We start from the raw sequence: 19499 nt of genomic DNA, 5'->3' as shown, positions 1-19499 counted from the left end.
GGTCCAGTCTCCCACTCCCCAGGAAAGGGGGGGGTCAGTTCCTCCCATTCCCTAGGAAAGGGGGGTCAGTCTCAGCACCCCCAGGAGGGGAGGGGGTCACTCACACTCCCCCCTTACTCACTCTGACCATGAAGGAGACTCCGGAGCCCAGGATCTTGCTGTCTGGGTGCAGCCAGCCGTCCGAGGGCTTGTTGATGAAGCTGCCTTTGCGGTTCCACTCCTCTCCGGCCAGCCGGACGCCTTCCACTCGGACCTTCCTGCCGGACAGCCTGGCCACGGCCTGGAGGGAGCAGGGAGGGGGGCAGAGCGAGTCGCAGGATGCCAGGACGGTGGCGAGCCCGGGGGCAGGGGGGGCAGTGCGGGGTGGGGGCAGCTCCTTGGCCGGACTCCGGCCGCCCAGGAAGCCGGAGGAGGCGGGCGAGAATCTCCAGTGCGGGATTTTGGGGATGAGTGTGCAGAAGGTGGTGGGGTCCTCCGGCTCTTCGGCCACGGGGGCTGCACCCAGCTGGCCGCTCATACTCAGGCTGTGCAGCAAGCCGCTCGCAGAGCTCACCGACTCGCTCCGGAATCGGTCATATTTCGGTTTCATCAGCGGGGCTGCGCTGCCCGGAGAGTCTCCGATTGATTCTCCTCAGCCCAGCCGCTGATGTCATTGAGGGAATTAATCATCCATTAACCAACAGGCAGACAGACAAGAGCAAGGCTCTGAGCTCAGGGGAGGGAGGGAGAGAGAGAAGGGGGGAGGGAAGGAGGGAGAGAGAGAAGGGGGGAGGGAAGGAGGGAGAGAGAAGGAGGGAGGGAGAGAGAGAAGGAGGGAGAGAGAGAAGGATGGAGGAGGGAGGGAGAGAGAGAGGGGGAGAGAGAGGAGGAGGGAGGGAGTGAGAGAAGGAGGGAGGGAGAGAGGGAGGCAGAGAGGGAGGGAGAGAGAGAAGCACAGAGGGAGGGAGAAAGAAGCACAGAGGGAGGGAGAGAGAGGGAGGGAGGGAGGGGAGAGAGAGAAGGAGGGAGGGAGGAAGGAGAGAGAGAAGGAGGGAGAGAGAGAAGGAGGGAGGGAGGGAGAGAGAGAAGGAGGGAGAGAGAGAAGGAGGGAGGGAGAGAAGGAGGGAGAGAAGGAGGGAGAGAAGGAGGGAGGGAGAGAGAGAAGGAGGGAGGGAGAGAAGGAGGGAGAGAAGGAGGGAGGGAGGGAGGGAGGGAGGGAGGGAGGGAGAGAAGGAGGGAGGGAGAGAAGGAGGGAGGGAGAGAAGGAGGGAGAGAAGGAGGGAGGGAGGGAGAGAGAGAGAGAGAAGGAGGGAGGGAGAGAGAGAAGGAGGGAGGGAGAGAGAGAAGGGGGGAGGGAGAGAGAGGAGGGAGGGAGGGAGAGAGAGGAGGGAGGGAGGGAGAGAGAGGAGGGAGGGAGGGAGAGAGAGAGGAGGGAGAGAGAGAAGGAGGGAGGGAGAGAGAGAAGGAGGGAGGGAGGGAGGGAGAGGAAGGAGGGAGGGAGAGAGAGGAGAGAAGGAGGGAGGGAGGGAGTGAGAGAAGGAGGGAGGGAGAGAAGGAGAGAAGGAGGGAGGGAGAGAAGGAGAGAGGGAGGCAGAGAGGGAGGGAGAGAGAGAAGCAGAGAGGGAGGGAGAGAGAAGCAGAGAGGGAGTGAGAGCGAAGGAGGGAGGGAGAGAGAGGGAGGGAGGGAGAAAGAGAAGGAGGGAGGGAGAGAGAGAAGGAGGGAGGAGGGAGAGAGAGAAGGAGGGAGGAGGGAGAGAGAAGGAGGGAGGGAGAGAGGAAGGGGGAGAGAGAGAGGAGGGAGGGAGGGAGGAGGAGGGAGGAGGGAGAGAGAAGGAGGGAGGGAGAGAGAGGAGGGAGGGAGGGAGAGAGAGAAGGAGGGAGGGGAGGAGAGAAGGAGGGAGGGGAGGAGAGAAGGAGGGAGGGAGAGAGAAGGAGGGAGGGAGAGAGGGAGGGGGAGAGAGAGAAGCAGAGAGGGAGGGAGAGAGAAGCAGAGAGGGAGGGAGAGCGAAGGAGGGAGGGAGGGAGAGAGAAGGAGGGAGGGAGGGAGAGAGAGGAGGGAGGGAGAGAGGGAGGGAGAGAAGGAGGGAGGGAGAAAGAGAAGGAGGGGGGAGAGAGGGAAGGAGGGAGGGCGAGAGAGAAGGAGGGAGGAAGAAGGAGGGAGGGAGAGAGAGAAGGAGGGAGGGAGAGAGAGAAGGAGGGAGGGAGAGAGAGAAGGAGGGAGGGAGAGAGAGAAGGAGGGAGGGAGAAGGAGGGGGAGAGGGAGATGGAGGGGGAGAGGGAGAGGGAGGGAGAAGAGAGAGGAAGGAAGAGTGAGGGAGGGAGAAGAGGGAGAGAGAGAAGGAGGGAGGGAGAGAGAGAAGGAGGGAGGGAGGGAGAGAGAAGCAGAGAGGGAGTGAGAGCGAAGGAGGGAGGGGAGAGAGAGGGAGGGAGGGAGAAAGAGAAGGAGGGAGGGAGAGAGAGAAGGAGGGAGGAGGGAGAGAGAGAAGGAGGGAGGAGGGAGAGAGAAGGAGGGAGGGAGAGAGGGAGGGGGAGAGAGAGAGGAGGGAGGGAGGGAGGAGGGAGAGAGAGAAGGAGGGAGGGAGAGAGAGAAGGAGGGAGGGAGGGAGAGAGAGAAGGAGGGAGGGGAGGAGAGAAGGAGGGAGGGGAGGAGAGAAGGAGGGAGGGAGAGAGAGAAGGAGGGAGGGAGAGAGAGAAGCAGAGAGGGAGGGAGAGAGAAGCAGAGAGGGAGGGAGAGCGAAGGAGGGAGGGAGGGAGAGAGAAGGAGGGAGGGAGGGAGGGAGAGAGAGGAGGGAGGGAGAGAGGGAGGGAGAGAAGGAGGGAGGGAGAAAGAGAAGGAGGGGGGAGAGAGGGAAGGAGGGAGGGAGAGAGAGAAGGAGGGAGGGAGAAGGAGGGGGAGGGGGAGAGGGAGATGGAGGGGGAGAGGGAGAGGGAGGGAGAAGAGAGAGGAAGGAAGAGTGAGGGAGGGAGAAGAGGGAGAGAGAGGAGGGAGGGAGAGAGAGAAGGAGGGAGGGAGAGAGAGAAGGAGGGAGGGAGGGAGAGAGAGAAGGAGGGAGGAGGGAGAGAGAGAAGGAGGGAGGAGGGAGAGAGAGAAGGAGGAGGGAGAGGGAGGAAGAGAGGGAGGGGGAGAGAGAGAGGAGGGAGGGAGGAGGTGGAGGGAGGAGGGGAGAGAGAGAAGGAGGGAGAGAGAGAGAGAAGGAGGGAGGGAGAGAGAGAAGGAGGGAGGGAGAGAGAGAAGGAGGGAGGGAGAGAGAGAAGGAGGGAGGGGAGGAGAGAAGGAGGGAGGGAGAGAGAGAAGGAGGGAGGGAGAGAGAGAAGCAGAGAGGGAGGGAGAGAGAGGGAGGGAGGGAGAGCGAAGGAGGAGGGAGGGAGGAGAGAGAAGGAGGGAGGGAGGGAGAGAGAGAAGGAGGGAGGGAGGGAGAGAAGGAGGGAGGGAGAAAGAGAAGGAGGGGGGGAGAGAGGGAAGAGGGAGGGAGAGAGAGAAGGAGGGAGAGAGAGAAGGAGGGAGGGAGAGAGAGGAGGGAGGGAGGGAGAGAGAGAAGGAGGGAGGGAGGGAGAGAAAAGGAGGAGGGAGAGAGAGAAGGAGGGAGGGAGAAGGAGGGGAGAGAGAGAGGGAGAGGGAGGGAGAAGAGAGAGGAAGGAAGAGTGAGGAGGGAGGGAGGGAGGGAGGGAGGTAGAGAGGGGGAGGGAGGGGGAGGGAGGGGCGAGGGGGGAGGGGAGGGGGAGGGAGGGGTAGGGGAGGAGAGGGGGAGGAGAGGGGGTGGGAGAGGAGAGGGAGGGGGAGGAGTGGGAGAGGGGGTGGGAGAGGGAGGAGAGGGGGTGGGAGAGGGGGAGGAGAGGGTGTGGGGGAGAGGGAGGAGAGGGGGAGGGAGAGGGGGAGGGAGAGGGGAGTGGGAGAGGGAGAGGGAGGAGAGGGGGTGGGAGAGGGGGAGGAGAGGGGGAGGAGAGGGTGTGGGGGAGAGGGAGGAGAGGGGGTGGGAGAGGGGGTGGGAGAGGGGGAGGGAGAGGGAGAGGGGGAGGGAGAGGGGGTGGGAGAGGGGGAGGAGAGGGAGGGGGAGGAGAGAGAGGGAGGGGGGGGAGGAGAGGGAGGGGGGAGGAGAGGGGGAGGAGGGGGAGAGGAGAGGGAGGGGGAGAGGAGAGGAGGGAGGGAGAGGAGAGGAGGGGGGAGAGGAGAGGGAGAGAGAGGGGAGGGGGGAGGAGGGGGAGAGGGGAGGGGGAGAGGGGAGGGGGAGGAAAGGGAGGGGGAGGAGTGGGAGGAGGGAGAGGGGGGAAGGGGAGGGAGGGGAGGAGGAGGAGGGATAGGGAGGGGGAGGGGGAGGAGGAGGGAGAGGGAGGGAGGGGGAGGAGGAGGGAGAGGAGAGGGAGTGGGGTAGGGGGAGGAGGAGGGAGAGGGAGGGAGGGGGAGAGGAGAGGGAGTGGGGTAGGGGGAGGAGAGGGAGTGGGGTAGGGGGAGGAGGAGGAGAGGGAGGGAGGGGGAGAGGAGAGGGAGTGGGGTAGGGGGAGGAGAGGGAGTGGGGTAGGGGGAGGAGAGGGAGTGGGGTAGGGGGAGGAGAGGAAGTGGGGTAGGGGGAGGAGAGGGAGGGGGGAGAGGGAAGGGGATGGGGGCAGAGGGGGAGGAAGTGGGAGGGAGGGGGGAGAGAGGGAGGGAAGGAAAGGGGAGGGAGAGAGGGCGAGAGAGGGAGGGGGAGAGAGGGAGGGGGCGAGAGATGGAGCGAGAGAGAGGGGGAGGGAGGGTGGGGGAGAGAGGGGGAGGAGGGTGGGGGAGAGAGAGGGGAGGGAGGGAAGGAGAGAGAGGGAAGGGGAGTGAGGGAAGGAGGGAGGGAAGGAGAGAGAGGGAGGGAGGTGTTGTGGTTTTCTCTGGGCACTGGTCTGATTTCTCCCAATTTTATTTGCTCGCTCTGATTCATCAGATATGCTCATCAGAGACCCCCCCCCCCCCCCCTTTTACTGGAGACCATTCAGCCCCTCTACCCTTGGCACCAGGTAGAGTATGGCTGACCTGAACATTTAAGTTATAAAGAGAGGTTGGATAGGCTTGGGTTGTTTTCTCTGGAGCCGAGAAGACTGAGGGGCGACCTGATCGAGGTGGACAAGATTATGAGGGACATGGACAGGGTGGCTAGGGAGCAGCTGTTCCCCTTAGTTGAAGGGCCGGTTACGAGGGGACACAAGTTCAAGGTGAGGGGCGGGAGGATTTGAGGGAATACCTTTTTACCCAGAGGGTGGTGACGGTTTGGAATGCACTGGCAGGGAGGGTGGTAGAGGCGGTGTGGTGAATGTATTACGGCAACCATTCACCACTGTATAACATTACATTGTACTATGCTGATGCCCTTGTGGGTTCCACCTATGGACCATTGTATTACATTACATTGTATCATGTTGGTGCCCTTGTGGGCTCCGCCCCCTCGGGGGAGGTATATAGATCTGCTGCCCTGCAGGCGGCGCTCAGTGCAGATCAGTCGCAGGTAGGCACAGTTCGAGCTGATTAAAACCACTGTTCACTTCAACTCTCCGTCTCGTGTGACGGGTTACCTCACAGCCTTTAAAAGGTGCCTGGATCGCCTTTGCCGTTAGTCCTGGGGAAGTATATAGGGAGTCTGTTGGTGCAGTCGACAGTCAGGATATGGAACCAGCTGAGGGGGCATTTCAAATTGAATACAATGTCGGTGTTGGTGCTACTCTGTGGGTACCGCAGGTTTAATCCGGGGGGGGGGGGGGGGATGGGAAGTGGAGGGAGGGGGGTCTGGAGCGGTTTAGGGATATGTTGTCGGAGGGGAGCTTTGTGGGATGACCTGAGGGACAGGTTTGAGCTACCGAGTTTAGGTACATGCAGACGAGGGACTTTGCACAAAAGGAGTGGTGGATGTTCCCCCAGCAGCTGCTGTTTCTGACGACTTGGGGGAGGGGAGGATTAGGGACATAAACGCCGGTTGGGGGGAGCAGGGCAGGGCGTAGGCGATGAGGATAAAGCATAAGTGGGAGGAGGGGTTTGGGAGGGAAATAGGTTGGTGGCTCTGGAGTGAGGCAATGCAGCGGGTGAACTCAACCTCCTCCTGCGCGAGGATGAGCTTGATTCAGTTCACGGTGGTGCATAGGGTGGACATGACCCTGGCGAGGATGAGTGGGTTCTTTCAGGGGGTGACTGATGGATGTGAGAAGTGTGGCCGAGGGGCCGGCGAATCATGCTTCTGGGTCTGCGAGTGACGAATGTGGTCTCGGATGACCTATGGGAATCGTGTATGTGAAACTTGATGCCATTTGAATGTATTTGCAGAGATCCCTTTGTCTCCGACCTCATTCATTTTGAGGGGTCCAGGAGACTGGTTCTGTGTTCTTTGTCCCTGAGAGGCGAGTCAGACTTGCAAGTTGGTTAAAATAAATAATACTATACCTACAAATCCATCTCGAGTTTTATTGAGGCTGACGGGTAAAGAATTCAATATTGCCACGAGAAGTTGGAGAGCTTCTGGCGGCAGTGTTTGGGCTGTTATCCAGGGTAGTGGGGTCTCAGGACAGGCCGGACCCTATGATGCCGATCATAGAATCCCCATAGTAAAGAGGGAGGCCATTTGGCCCATCGAGTCTGAACCAACCCTTCGAAAGACCACCCTAACTCGCCCCCCCTCCCCATCCACCCCATGTTCAGTGCTGTATGCTGATGAAAGTGATGGTTTCATCGGGGGAGTACAGCCAGAATGAATCCATGACACCACAGGTGAGTTAGTGGGACAGGGATAGTGAGGCACAAAGGAGTAATAGAAGATTCAATAATTAGGGGAACAGACAGGCGTTTCTGTGGCTGCTAACGTTAATCCGGTCTTTGGGGTTTCGGAGATGCCGGAGCTGCTGGGTGGGAACGGGGCTGATGTAGTGGCCTTCGCCTCTCTGATTTCCCCTGTAGGATCCTGTTCAATCAGGGGTCGGATACGCCACCGGGGGGTGGCGGCCTGGCGGGGGGATTTGTACAACTTTCGCCGGCTGGAAAAGATTAAGTTCGCGTTGAGGGGGTCAGAAGAGGGTTTTGAGGTGCGGTGGACGCCATCCTTGACCTTATTTGAGGAGCTGTTCGGCGCGGAGGGGGGCGGAGGTGTGACGTGAGAGTATCCTTTAAGAAATGCGTGTTTAAGAAATGTACCTTTAAGAAATGGAGCTGCTCATGTTACTGGGGTGATGTCAGAGTGTGGGTGGAGCTGAGCTCTACTGCTTTTTGAGTTTCTGTTTGAGAGAGCTTGGGTGTGTCTGTGCTCTTTCAGTGAGCTGCACTGCTGTTGATCTCTGCCATGCAAAGACAATCTATGGATCATTTGGCGAACTCAGAATTGCAAAAAGGTCTCAGTATTAAATGTAACCCTAATGTGTTCCTGTTTGAAGGTTTGTTAAGTCTTTTGGATGTTAAAAGGACAGCATACAGGTTATTTAGTGTTGTATTCTTTTGGGGTTGTATTTGAATTGATGGTTGCTAAGATATTCACTGTTTGTTTTAGAAAGGTCAACTTGAGTTCATAGAATAAACATTGTTTTGCTTTAAAAAATACTTTTCCATTTCCGCTGTACCACACCTGTAGAGTGGGCCGCGTGCTCCCCATACCACAATCTATTAAAAGTTGTGGGTCAGATGAACTCCACGATACACTTTGGGATTCTCTAAATCCTGGCCCACAACGGGAGGGGAGGGATTAAAAGAGGAAAAACTATACAAAGTGTTGATTCTGTTTTGATGGACGGCGTATTCTGTTGATGCTGTGTGTGTTTGGCAACTTTTTTTTTTTTTTTGAAGTGCCTGGGTGAGCACTTGGCACGTCATCACATTCAAGGCTGTGGACCAAGTGTTGGCAAATGGGATTAGGTAGGGAGGTCGGGTGTCTTTTACGCCTCGGTGCAGACTCAAATGGGCCGAAGTGCCTCTTCTGCACTATTATTCTGTGATTCTCATTCTGCCGTGGTTCCAGAAAGCTGAACAGTGCGGAAAGTGAGGGGCAGTTCAGGGGAAATGGGCTGACAAATACATGGCAGTTGAAATTTAATGCCGGGAAATCCAGACTTGAAATGTTAGCTCCGTTCTCCCTCCACAGATGCTGTCAGACCTGCGGAAATTGTCCCGCAGTTTCTGCTTTTGTGAAGTTCGCTAGGTTGATCCCAGGCAGAGAGGGATTTTCCTATGAGGAGAGGTTGAGTAGATCATAGAATTTACAGTGCAGAAGAAGACCATTCAGCCCATCGAGTCTGCACCGGCCCTTGGACCACCCCACCTAAGCCCACACTTCCACCCTATAACCCAGTAACCCCACCTAACCTTTTTGAACACTAAGGACAATTTAGCATGGCCAATCCACCTAACCTGCACATCTTTGGACTTTGGGAGGAAACCGGAGCACCCGGAGGAATCCCACGCAGACACGGGGAGAACGTGCAAACTCCGCACAGACAGTGACCCAAGCCGGGAATCGAACCTGCGACCCATGAGCTGTGAAGCAACTGTGCTGACCACTGTGCTACTGTGCCTCCACAGTAGTAGGTTAGGCCTGTACTCACTGGAGTTTAGAAGAATGAGAGGTGAGCTTTCTGAGACATATAGAATTCTCAGGGGACTTGACAGGATAGATGCTGAGAGGGTGTTTCCTCTTGTGGGAGAGTCTAGGACCAGAGGGCATAATCTCAGAGGAAGGGGTGGCCCATTGAATACAGAGATGATTGGATTGGATTTGTTTATTGTCACGTGTACCGAGGTACAGTGAAAAGTATTTTTCTGCGAACAGCTCAACAGATCATTAAGTACATGGGAAGAAAAGAAAATACATAATAGGGCAACACAAGGTACACAATGTAACTACATAGGCACTGGCAGGATTGAGAGTATGCTTCATAAAGCATCCTTGACTTTATCAATAGGGATGTAGAGTACAAAAGCAAGAGGCCATGTTAAATCTGTATAAAACACTGTTTGGCCTCAGTTCTGGTCACCACACTTTGGCAAGATGTGAGGACATCAGAGAGGGTGCAGAAAAGATTCACGAGAATGGTTCCAGGGATAAAGAACTTCAGTTACATAGATAGATTGGAGAAGCTGAGGCCTTTCTCCTTGACAAGATCATTAAACTAACAGAGTGGGGAGGAGGGAGACTTAGAAATCCTAAGGGGTGAGGTCCCAGAACAAGAGAACAATGTAGATGAAGACCAGCAGAGTGGGTCAGGAAGGAAACAAAGAGTGAAACAAAAAGTAATTGCTGGGAATAGACGCTTAAAAAATATACATATAAAGATTCCTTATCTGATTGCATGACGCTTCTGCAATAAGATAGATTAAACAGTGGCACAAAAAGAGGTAAATGATTTAGATCTAATCACAGGAATGTGGTTACAAGGTGATCAAGGATGGGAAATAAATATTCCAGGCTAAGCAACATTTGGAAAGACAGACAAAATGGTAAAGGAGCTGGCAGCGAAGTATGGGCTGGTGCAGGGGGAAATATTTAGATACATGCAGGCTCGAGACTTGCCAGGAAGGAGATACAGAGCTTCCCAGTAGAGCCGGCTTCCACATGCTGGAGGAGGTGCTGATGACAGGGGGACTGGAGAAGGGGGTAGTATCAGCGGTTTACGGGGCTATTGTGGAGGAGGAGAAGGCGCCGCTGGAAGGGATCAAGGCAAAGTGGGAGGAAGAGTTGGGAGAGGGTATGGAGGAGGGGTTCTGGTGTGAGGTGCGCCGGAGGGTGAACACCTCCACCTCGTGTGCGAGGTTGGAGCTGATACAGCTGAAGGTCATGTAGAGAGCAGTGTTTTTCAAACTTTTTTTCCAGGGACCATTTTTACCAACTGGCCAACCTTTGCGACCCACGCCGGCCGGCCTTCGTCGCCCACGCCGGCCGACCTTCACGGCCCACACCGGCTGGCCTTCGCGACTCACCATTTTCTCTTACCTTGTTTGCTGCTGACAAAATGGAGTGTGGTAGTCTGTGTAGAGGTATTACGGTACCTGGTAATGCTGGAACACCATTGGTAGATATTGTATGTTTCCTATTGGTCAAGCTGTATGGTAGCTCCGCCCTGCTAGGCGGGGTATAAGAGCCCGTGCCACCCCAGCAGCCTTCTTTCTGTACCTGAGCTGCTGGGGGAAACATCTAGCTTATTAAAGCCTTCAGTTGGACTACAACCTCGCTTTAGTGGTCATTGATCGTGCATCATGGAGAAATCGCAATCGCGCCCAAAGCACGTGATGGCGACGTTCGGGGGCTGTGACCTGCTCTCTGCCTCCCTCAGGCAGGAAGATTACATAGAATTTTTTTTTAAATCTTCTGCGTCTCCGATTGCACAAATTCACTGTCTTCAGTTCAAATTTGACCTTTTCAAGCATGAAGATTTCCAGCAGGTCCCCCCGCCACGCCAGGACACAGGGTAGAGAGGTTGATCTCCACTCTAACAGGATCCGCCTTTGCGGATCAAAGAGGTGAAGGCTACAACATCTGCCTCCGTGCCCGTTTCCAACCCCGGCTGGTCCAACACCCCGAATATGGCGCCTCGGGGGCCCGGGTCCAGTTTCATGTGCACCACTTTAGAGATTACCCTAAAAACCTCCTTCCAGTAATCCTTTTTGGACAGGATCAAAACATATGAACGTGGTTTGCGGGGCGCACCCCCACCCCCATCCCCCCCCCCCTCCCCATACACATCTTCTACCCCCTCAAAGACCCGGCTCACCCTCGCTCTTGTAAGGTGTGCTCTATACCAGGCGTTGTCAAAGTCGGAGGTGCGACCCGCAGGTGGTCGCGGGCGGATGTCGGGGGGGTCGCGGAGCCGTCCGTCGCGGCTCTCCAGATCGCGCAAATCCACGCGCAACAGCCACAGCAGCTGGCTTTTAACTATGCCGGCTGCGAGCGGCCTTCAAAATGGCCATGAACATATTTTTAAAATGCGGCCGCACTGCGCATGCGTGCCCGATCATCAGGGCGGATGCGCAATGCGGCCGCATTTGCTTTATATGTGTACTCTAAATTTTTTTTTAAGTAGTGAAAAAGGATCTGGCCGCAGAAGATCATGATGTAGAATCAGTGTGGTGGAAATTAGGAATAGCAAGAGTCAGAATTCACTGGTGGGAGCAGGTTATGGGCCCTATAATAGTAGTTAACCAGCTAGGCAGAGCATTAACCAGAAATTATTGGATCCTGTAGCAAAGGAAATGTTAGAATTGAGGGAAACTTTAATCTTCATGTAGACTGAGACAATCAAATTGACAAGAATGGTCTCGAAGTTGAGTTTGTAGAATGTTGTGATAGTTTCTTGGAGTAGTATGTAATAGAATCAACTAGCGATCAAGCTATCTTAGATATAGTATTGTGTAATGATGCAGAGCTAATTAGTAATGTCATTGTAAAAGATTCACTGGGAAATAGTGATCATAACACCATCCAATTCCATGATAAGTTTGAAAGTGACATGCTCCAATCGCAAACAAAAATCTTATACTCAAACAAAGCCAATTACATAGTTATTAGTGGAGAACTGGTTAAGGTTAATTGAGTAAAAAGACTAAAAGGTAAATAGGAAAGAAACTATTCAAAATATTCAACACAAATACATCCCATTGGAAAACCAAAACTCAGCAGGAAGGATCCATCCGTAGCTGACTTGGAAAGTTAGGATGTTATTAGATTAAAAGAAGAGGCTTACAATGTTGCAAAAAACAGGAACAAGTCTGAGGATTGGGAATGTTTTAGAAATCAACAAAGTGTCCCGAAAAAGTTAACTAATAGGGAAAACATAGAATGACTAAACTAGCCAGGAACATAAAAACAGATCATAAAAGCTTTTATAAGAATATAAGAGGAAACGAGAGCCAAAGTAAATGTTGGCCTTAGAAGCAGAGGAGAAATTATCATGGGGAACAAGGAAATGACGGAGGCATTAAACAAATATTTTGTGTCTGTCTTCGCAGCAGAAAACACATGTTGCATACCTGAAATAGACTACAACCTAGGGACTGAGGATAGTGAGGAAATTAATATCAGCAGTGATAAAATATTGGAGAAATTTAAGGGACTAAAATCTATCAAATCCCTGAGAGCTAATGGTCTGCACCCGAGGGTTCTCAAAGAGATAGCTGCAAAAATAATCAGCTGAATTCTCCATTCCTGAGACTAAGTGTTGACGCCGGGGCAGGAGTCGTGAACTTCCACGACAGCAAAACTGGCACCGCACCGGGACCGATTCAGCGACTGTTAAGGGGCTAGCACCGGTGCCATGTGGAACACAATCGATTCCAATGAGAAACGTTGCAAGATTTGCAATTGACACTCAGGAGGCCAACAAGCTGAAGCTGCATTTACACACTTCGCTCCCCACACACACCATCCCAGCCAACATGATGGCACTGGTTGTGCTGGAGCGCACCCATATGGCTGATGGGTCGGCTGGGGCCAGAGGGCACCTAGGGGTGGGGTGGCCTGGGAGGGCACCCATATGACCAGTGGCCCTAAGTTTACAGTGGACAGTCAGCGGCATGCACAGCTGCATGGCTGCCTTGCAGGCTGCAGCAATGGTGTTGTGTGCCCGTCCACCCTGACCCCACAGCCCATATCCTGGCCATTCCCCGCTACTCCCCCAGGCCCTGGCAGAAGCCTCCCAGCCAGCAGCACAACTGTCAGCAAACTATGGCGATGTAGGGCAGCACGGTAGCATTGTGGATAGCACAATTGCTTCACAGCTCCAGGGTCCCAGGTTCGATTCCGGCCTGGTTCACTGTCTGTGCAGAGTCTGCACGTTCTCCCCGTGTGTGCGTGGGTTTCCTCCGGGTGCTCCGGTTTCCTCCCACAGTCCAAAGGTGTGCAGGTTAGGTGGATTGGCCATGATAAATTGCCCTTAGTGTCCAAAATTACCCTTAGTGTTGGGTGGGGTTACTGGGTTATGGGGATAGAGTGGAGGTGTTGACCTTGGGAGGGGTCCTCTTTCCAAGAGCCGGTGCAGACTTGATGGGCCGAATGGCCTCCTTCTGCACTGTAAATTCTATGATGTTGGACACTTTACGTACCCGCGCTCTCCCTCAGCAGGCACAGCGCCTGTTTCACGATTTGTAAAAGCACAAGTGAAACACGCCATCAGGAACTCGGCCCATCGGAGGCGGGGAATCGTAGAGGTCCCGGGCCCTCTAATGCTATGCCAACGGCGTTTACTGTACGTGCATTCTAGAATGCATTGACGCCACTGTCGAGGTGAGGGAGAATTGCTGTTTGGCGTGAAATCAGTACCTGCTGGGATTTCAGTGTCTGAACCGATTCCCCACCCAATCGTGTTTCCCGATTCCGGCGTTGGAGAATCCCACCCATTACGCGAGCTATGATTTTCCTAATTAAAAAAAAAAAATTTAGAGTACCCAATTCATTTTTTCCAATTAAGGGACAATTTAGCGTGGCCAATCCACCTAGCCTGCACATCTTTGGGTTGTGGGGGTGAACCCCACGCAAACACGGGGAGAATGTGCAAACTCCACACAGACAGTGACCCGGAGCCGGGATCGAACCTGGGACCTCAGTGCCGTGAGGCAGCAGTGCTAACCACTGCGCTACCTGCTGCCCCTAGAACGGTGTTTGATTGATGTAACAATCCGAATGTTATACAGTCCAAGTTACTGACTGAGTCTCCTAGACTCTCCTGGAATTACCCTAATGTGCGACTGTCCTGGTGTGCGCCTTACAATCTTCTGCTGATAGCCGGTTGTCACATGACTGATGTCTGACGCCACCTGCTGGTCGGTGGTCACACTGCTGAGTGCATGTTATATTGTTTACAGGCGTATCACCACATCCCCCTTCTTTTGGAGATTATTGATCTCTATATACAATCACTGATCAATATCTCTCCTTTACACATTTGGTTTCTGTATCAACAATTTTAATTCATGTGCCCATAGACATGATATGCCTGATAGGTGTGTCCCCCTTGTGCACAGCTCATTGTGCCTCTGGCACAGGATCACCCCACTGATCGCTTGGGCTGTTGCCAGCCATTTTGAAGACTGGTTTGCGTGCTGGTTTCTTGCTTCATATCCTTCTGACTTGATGCTTTCTGAAGACATGAATCTTTGTAGGCTACACCTGCGTCACCAGCTTTTTCTTTTTTCGTTTCTTTACACAACACTGTTATCTGCTGTTGCGTTTTTGTACATTCTCCGTCTCTGGCCTGTCAGCTACAACATCGACATCTGTGCTCCTGGCTTCATCATTCTCTTTTTTTTCGTTCTTCGGCCGATTCAACTTCGCCTTTTCTGTTGTTACCACCAAATCTTCAATACATCTGGTACCATGTTGTGTTCTGTGATCTTGTCTATGCAATTAATCTACAGAACTGCTGGTGACTTAACTAGAATGATGTTTTATTGATGTGCAAGTGGTAAAGTAATAATCATAATGCTGTACAGACCAAGTTACTGACTGAGTCTCCTAGACTCTCCTGCAACTACCCTTACGTGCGACTGCCCTTGTGTGCGCCTTACAACCTTCTGCCGAAAGCCGGATGTTACATGACTGATGTCTGACGCCACCCGCTGGCCGGAGGTCGCACTGCTGAGTGCATGTAATATTGTTCATGGGCATTGGTTTAAGATAATTGACAAAAGAACCATGGCCTCCCCGTCTGTTCTAACCATTCTATGATTCCCACCTAACATACTTGACATACTCACCTCACCTCCAGTCTCAACAGCGAATGGGATGTGAGAAAAACATTTTCTCGCACAACGAGTGGAAGGGGCCTGGAACTGTGGTGGAGGTAGGTTCAATCGAGGCGTTCAAGGGGGCATTAGTTGACTATTTGAACAGAAGCTGAGGAATGGCAGTAAGTCATGATCCTTGTTTGGAGAGGCGGTGCAGACACGATGAGCCTGTGCCGTAACAACTCTGTGATTCTGGGCGAGTTCCAGGTCTCCTCTATCCTTTGCATCCTTCCTGACACCACCTGAACAGCCAGGCTCTACTTTTAAGGGTTATTTCCCCCTTATTCTGGACTCCGTCCCACCACCCCCACACCCCACCGAGGATACAGTGGTCTATCCTGTCATCATGCTTTAACTTAAACTTGCACCTTGATGCAGTCACTGTACCAGCTCTCTGATTTCTCACATTCAGCCTCGGAAGCATTTTCGAAAATTTTTCTCTCACTCCTGTTGCTCACCTCCGACGGAATTTCGCATCTGCTACGTTCTGGACAGCTGTATCTTCAGGGCCTCATTGCTGCTCTTTGAAATTGCACAGCAGAGAATGGGCAATCCCTGCCAACGTATCATTGCAAAACATTCAGCAAGAATGTTCACAGTGCGCCCATTTTCACTGCTTCAGCTGCAGCTGGGGACTTATACAAATGGCGTACACGGTTTGAGTGGAATAGTTGGTGGCAAGTGAGAAATTTAAGTATGTGAAATTGCCCCTCCCACCTCGCCGGCCTCATTGGCCCTGCAACAGCTGGGTACAATGCTGTATAAAGCGGCAGGATTTGGAGCCAGCTGTACAGCTGCATGTGTGTGTATCTGTCAGTGACAAACAGTTTCCCATCTGCTCAACTCAGTTTGGACGGTGAACTTTGCACATTAAGAGTGGCAGCCATGGCACCCTCTCTTTGGAGTTAGAATATTGGAGACAGTCCCAGCGACATGAACAATAATCCAGGCTGACGCTCCCATCGCAGCGCTGCACTGTTGGATGGACTGCTTGTCGTTGAGGCCATTTGGCCCATCGAGTCTGCACCAACTCTCTGAAAGAGCACCCTAGGCCCACTCTCCCACCCTATCCCCATAACCCCACCTAACCTGCACATCTTCGGACACTATGTGCAATTTATCACGGCCAATCTCCCTAACCTGCACCTCTTTGGGCTGCGGGAGGAACCCGGAGCACCCGGAGGAAACCCACGCACACATGGGGAGAACGGGCCATCTCCACACACAGTCACCTAAGGCCAGAATTGAACCCAGGTACTTGACGCCGTGAGGCAGCAGCACTAACCACGGTGCCAGCTTGCAGCCCCGTGTTAGACATTACAGTAAAGGCCACACCTGCCCCCTCAGGATGATCTTATTGCTGGTTGTGGGAGCTTAATGCGAATGGTGACTCCTGTACCCCCTACTTTACAATAGTGGCTATATTATTTCAGAGGCTGCACAGACTGTCTACGAATCGAAAATAAAATCCATGACTGGCTGGACACTGGCCAAGCTGGACAAACCTCTCTCCAAAACACTATCCACACTTGAGCTTTAGAATCTGATGGATCCACCTTCATTTATTGTTCAAATAGAGAGTCAGCAACAAATTGCATGTCAGTGAGTCGAAACAGCTTTCCAGCAATCAGCCCATAATAATCCCATTAAATGACACTTGAAAACCATCACTGCTTCTTTGTCGAAGAATGATTCGCTAACACATGCTTTCTGTGGCTATTTTATTGAGTTAATGGTTCCTTCAGCTGGAGTGTTGACAACTCGTCAGCAATTTGATTAATATCTGCCCTACATCCCGAGTGCCTTTCATTGTCTAATGGGTCCTCACCCATTCCATCCCCCTCCTCCTCAGTCCTATCAGCCCCTCCCCCTCCTCAGTCCTATCAGCCCCTCCCCCTCCATCTCAGTCCTATCTGTCATGATGTACACTCATGCACATAATGAGATACAGACAGGCAGTGACAGACACCCAGTACAGCCAACCAACACACAGGACATAACACAACCAATCACCATGCAGAACACTAGAAGGTGGACTCCCACTATAAAACACATGAGGACAGTCATCAAGGCCTGCAAGCAGACATTTGCCAGGCATGGTATTCCACTCACTGTCATGAGTGACAATGGTCCCAGCTTCCACAGCCAAGAGTGGTCCAATTTCGCCAAGTTGTACCAATTCAACCACATTACCTCAAGCCCACACTAGCCGCAGTCCAGGAAGATTGAGAAAGGGGTCCATATAGCGAAGCAACTGCTCTGCAAGGCTGCGGACTCTGCTTCTGACTTCAACCTTGCGCTGTTGGCGTACAGGGCAACCCCTCTGTCCATCGGTATGTCTCTGGCACAACTCCTCATGAATAGGGACCTGCGGGTGACTGTTCCAACCATACACTTACCAGACCTGGATCACCTCCCAGTGCTGCAAAAGGTGCAGCAACTCAGGAACCGGCAAAAGCTGGCGTACGATGCTCATGCCACCGATTTGCCTGTGCTATCTCCGGAAGATGCTGTTCGGGTCAAGCTACCTGATGGAGGCTGGTCAGCTCCAGCTGTTGTTGTTCGACAGGCTGCTCCCAGATCGTTTGTAGTTCGTATGGCTCCATTGTCAGGGGCAACAGAAGGGCACTGTGCAAAGTTGCCTGCCCACCACCAGATCCTACTTTTCCAGATGTTGTTATGCCTCCTCCGGACACCTCGCACCACGAGGCCACCAATCTGGCAGCAATCCCGCCTGTCAAGACGCCGTCGTCCCCACCTCCACCTCGCAGGCGGTCGACCAGGATCAGACGCAAGCCCCAAATATTGGACTTATAGACATTTCTCTTGTAAATTATGTTCTGTAACTGCACGCTAGACATCTCTTATGTATATAGTCATCCACTCGCTTTCATCCACTCGCCATTTTATGTAAATAGTTCTACATGTAAATACAGTCGCATATGCTCCAAGCATAAAGAAAGGGGAGATGTCATGATATTCACTCATGCACATAATGAGATACAGACAGGCAGTGACAGACACCCAGTACAGCCAATCAACACACAGGACAGAACGCAACCAATCACCAGGCAGAACACTAGAAGGTGGTCTCCCACTATAAAACACATGAGGCGTCAACACTCTGCCTCTTTCCACTGGTGGCAACTGTAGTGACAGTCAGGGTGTATATATCAGTTAGCACCTTCTACACGTGGCTCAGAGCTAGTCTAGTCTAGTTAGTTATAGTTAGCAGGCTTAGATTATAGAGTGTCAACCCACAGCGATCTCAGACCCTCAGAAGGTAAGTAAGTGAGTTTAACTCATTTTTACTTTTATTACCTTTTCAAATTGTGTGTGTGCGGGGGGGGGGGGGGGGGGGGGGGGACCGAAGTGACATCACAGAAAAGCTGTGACCTGAGTGGCTGGTTGGGAATCTACACTAAATTAAAAAAATTAAGCATTGGTAAACTAATTAAACATAATTACTTAATTATAATTTAGAGGGGTATCTAAGCCAGAGATCGGAGAGTACTGTATTTAGCTTTCACATTTATAGTAGAAATCTAGTGCTAGGAAACAGATAGTTAACAGTAACTTTAAATTTTTTTAAAAACTTTTAACTTTAATTTACTAATTAATTGACGCAATGTCAGTTAGAGGTGTGCAGTGCTCTGACTGTGAGATGTGGCAGGTCCGGGAGGCTTCCAGCGTCCCGGATGGCTTCATCTGCAGAAAGTGCATCCAAATGGAGCTCCTCACAGACCGCATGGTTCGGTTGGAGCAGCAGTTGGATGCACTTAGGAGCATGCAGGTGGCAGAAAGCGTCATAGATAGTAGTTATATAAATGTGGTCACACCCAAGGTGCAGGCAGAGAAATGGGTGACCACCAGAAAGGGCAGGCAGTCAGTGCAGGAATCCCCTTTGGATACTGTTGGGGGGGATAGCCTATCAGGGGAAAACAGCAGCAGCCAGGGCAGTGGCACCACGGCTGGCTCTGATGTTCAGAAGGGAGGGTCAAAGCGCAGAAGAGCAATAGTCATAGGGGACTCTATAGTCAGGGGCACAGATAGGTGCTTCTGTGGACGTGAAAGAGACTCCAGGATGGTATGTTGCCTCCCTGGTGCCAGGGTCCAGGATGTCTCTGAACGTTTAGAGGGCATCCTGAAGGGGGAGGGCAAACAGGCAGAGGTCGTTGTACATATTGGTACTAACGACATAGGCAGGAAGGGGCATGAGGTCCTGCAGCAGGAGTTCAGGGAGCTAGGCAGAAAGTTAAAAGACAGGACCTCTAGGGTTGTAATCTCGGGATTACTCCCTGTGCCACGTGCTAGTGAGGCTAGAAATAGGAAGATAGAGCAGCTAAACACGTGGCTAAACAGCTGGTGTAGGAGGGAGGGTTTCTGTTATCTGGACCACTGGGAGCTCTTCCGGGGCAGGTGTGACTTATATAAGAAGGACGGGTTGCATCTAAACTGGAGAGGCATAAATATCCTGGCCGCGAGGTTTGCTAGTGTCACCCGGGAGGGTTTAAACTAGTATGGCAGGGGGGTGGGCACGGGAGTAATAGGTCAGAAGGTGAGAGCATTGAGGGAGAACTAGGGAATAGGGACAGTATGGCTCTGAGGCAGAGCAGACAGGGTGAAGTTGCTGAACACAGCGGGTCTGGTGGCCTGAAGTGCATATGTTTTAATGCAAGAAGTATTACGGGTAAGGCAGATGAACTTAGAGCTTGGATGAGTACTTGGAACTATGATGTTGTTGCCATTACAGAGACCTGGTTGAGGGAAGGGCAGGATTGGCAGCTAAACGTTCCAGGATTTAGATTTTTCAGGCGGG

The 19499-nt window shown here is 52.8% G+C and overlaps 1 protein-coding gene across 1 annotated transcript in view; it reads right to left on the bottom strand.

The window, feature by feature from the left end:
* LOC140395768 (SHC-transforming protein 2-like) overlaps nucleotides 1-948 on the bottom strand; it is a 49856-nt gene extending 48908 nt beyond the window's left edge. The window contains exon 1 of the mRNA XM_072483925.1: nucleotides 122-948. Within this exon, the coding sequence (XP_072340026.1) occupies nucleotides 122-589 (468 nt within the window). The 5' untranslated portion in view covers nucleotides 590-948. The remainder of the gene's footprint in view (nucleotides 1-121) is intronic.
* Nucleotides 949-19499: the final 18551 nt, after the last annotated feature.

Source organism: Scyliorhinus torazame, chromosome 18, assembly GCF_047496885.1.
Source record: "Scyliorhinus torazame isolate Kashiwa2021f chromosome 18, sScyTor2.1, whole genome shotgun sequence".
NCBI classification, from domain to species: domain Eukaryota; kingdom Metazoa; phylum Chordata; class Chondrichthyes; order Carcharhiniformes; family Scyliorhinidae; genus Scyliorhinus; species Scyliorhinus torazame.
This window is presented reverse-complemented; position numbering and strand designations above follow the sequence as displayed.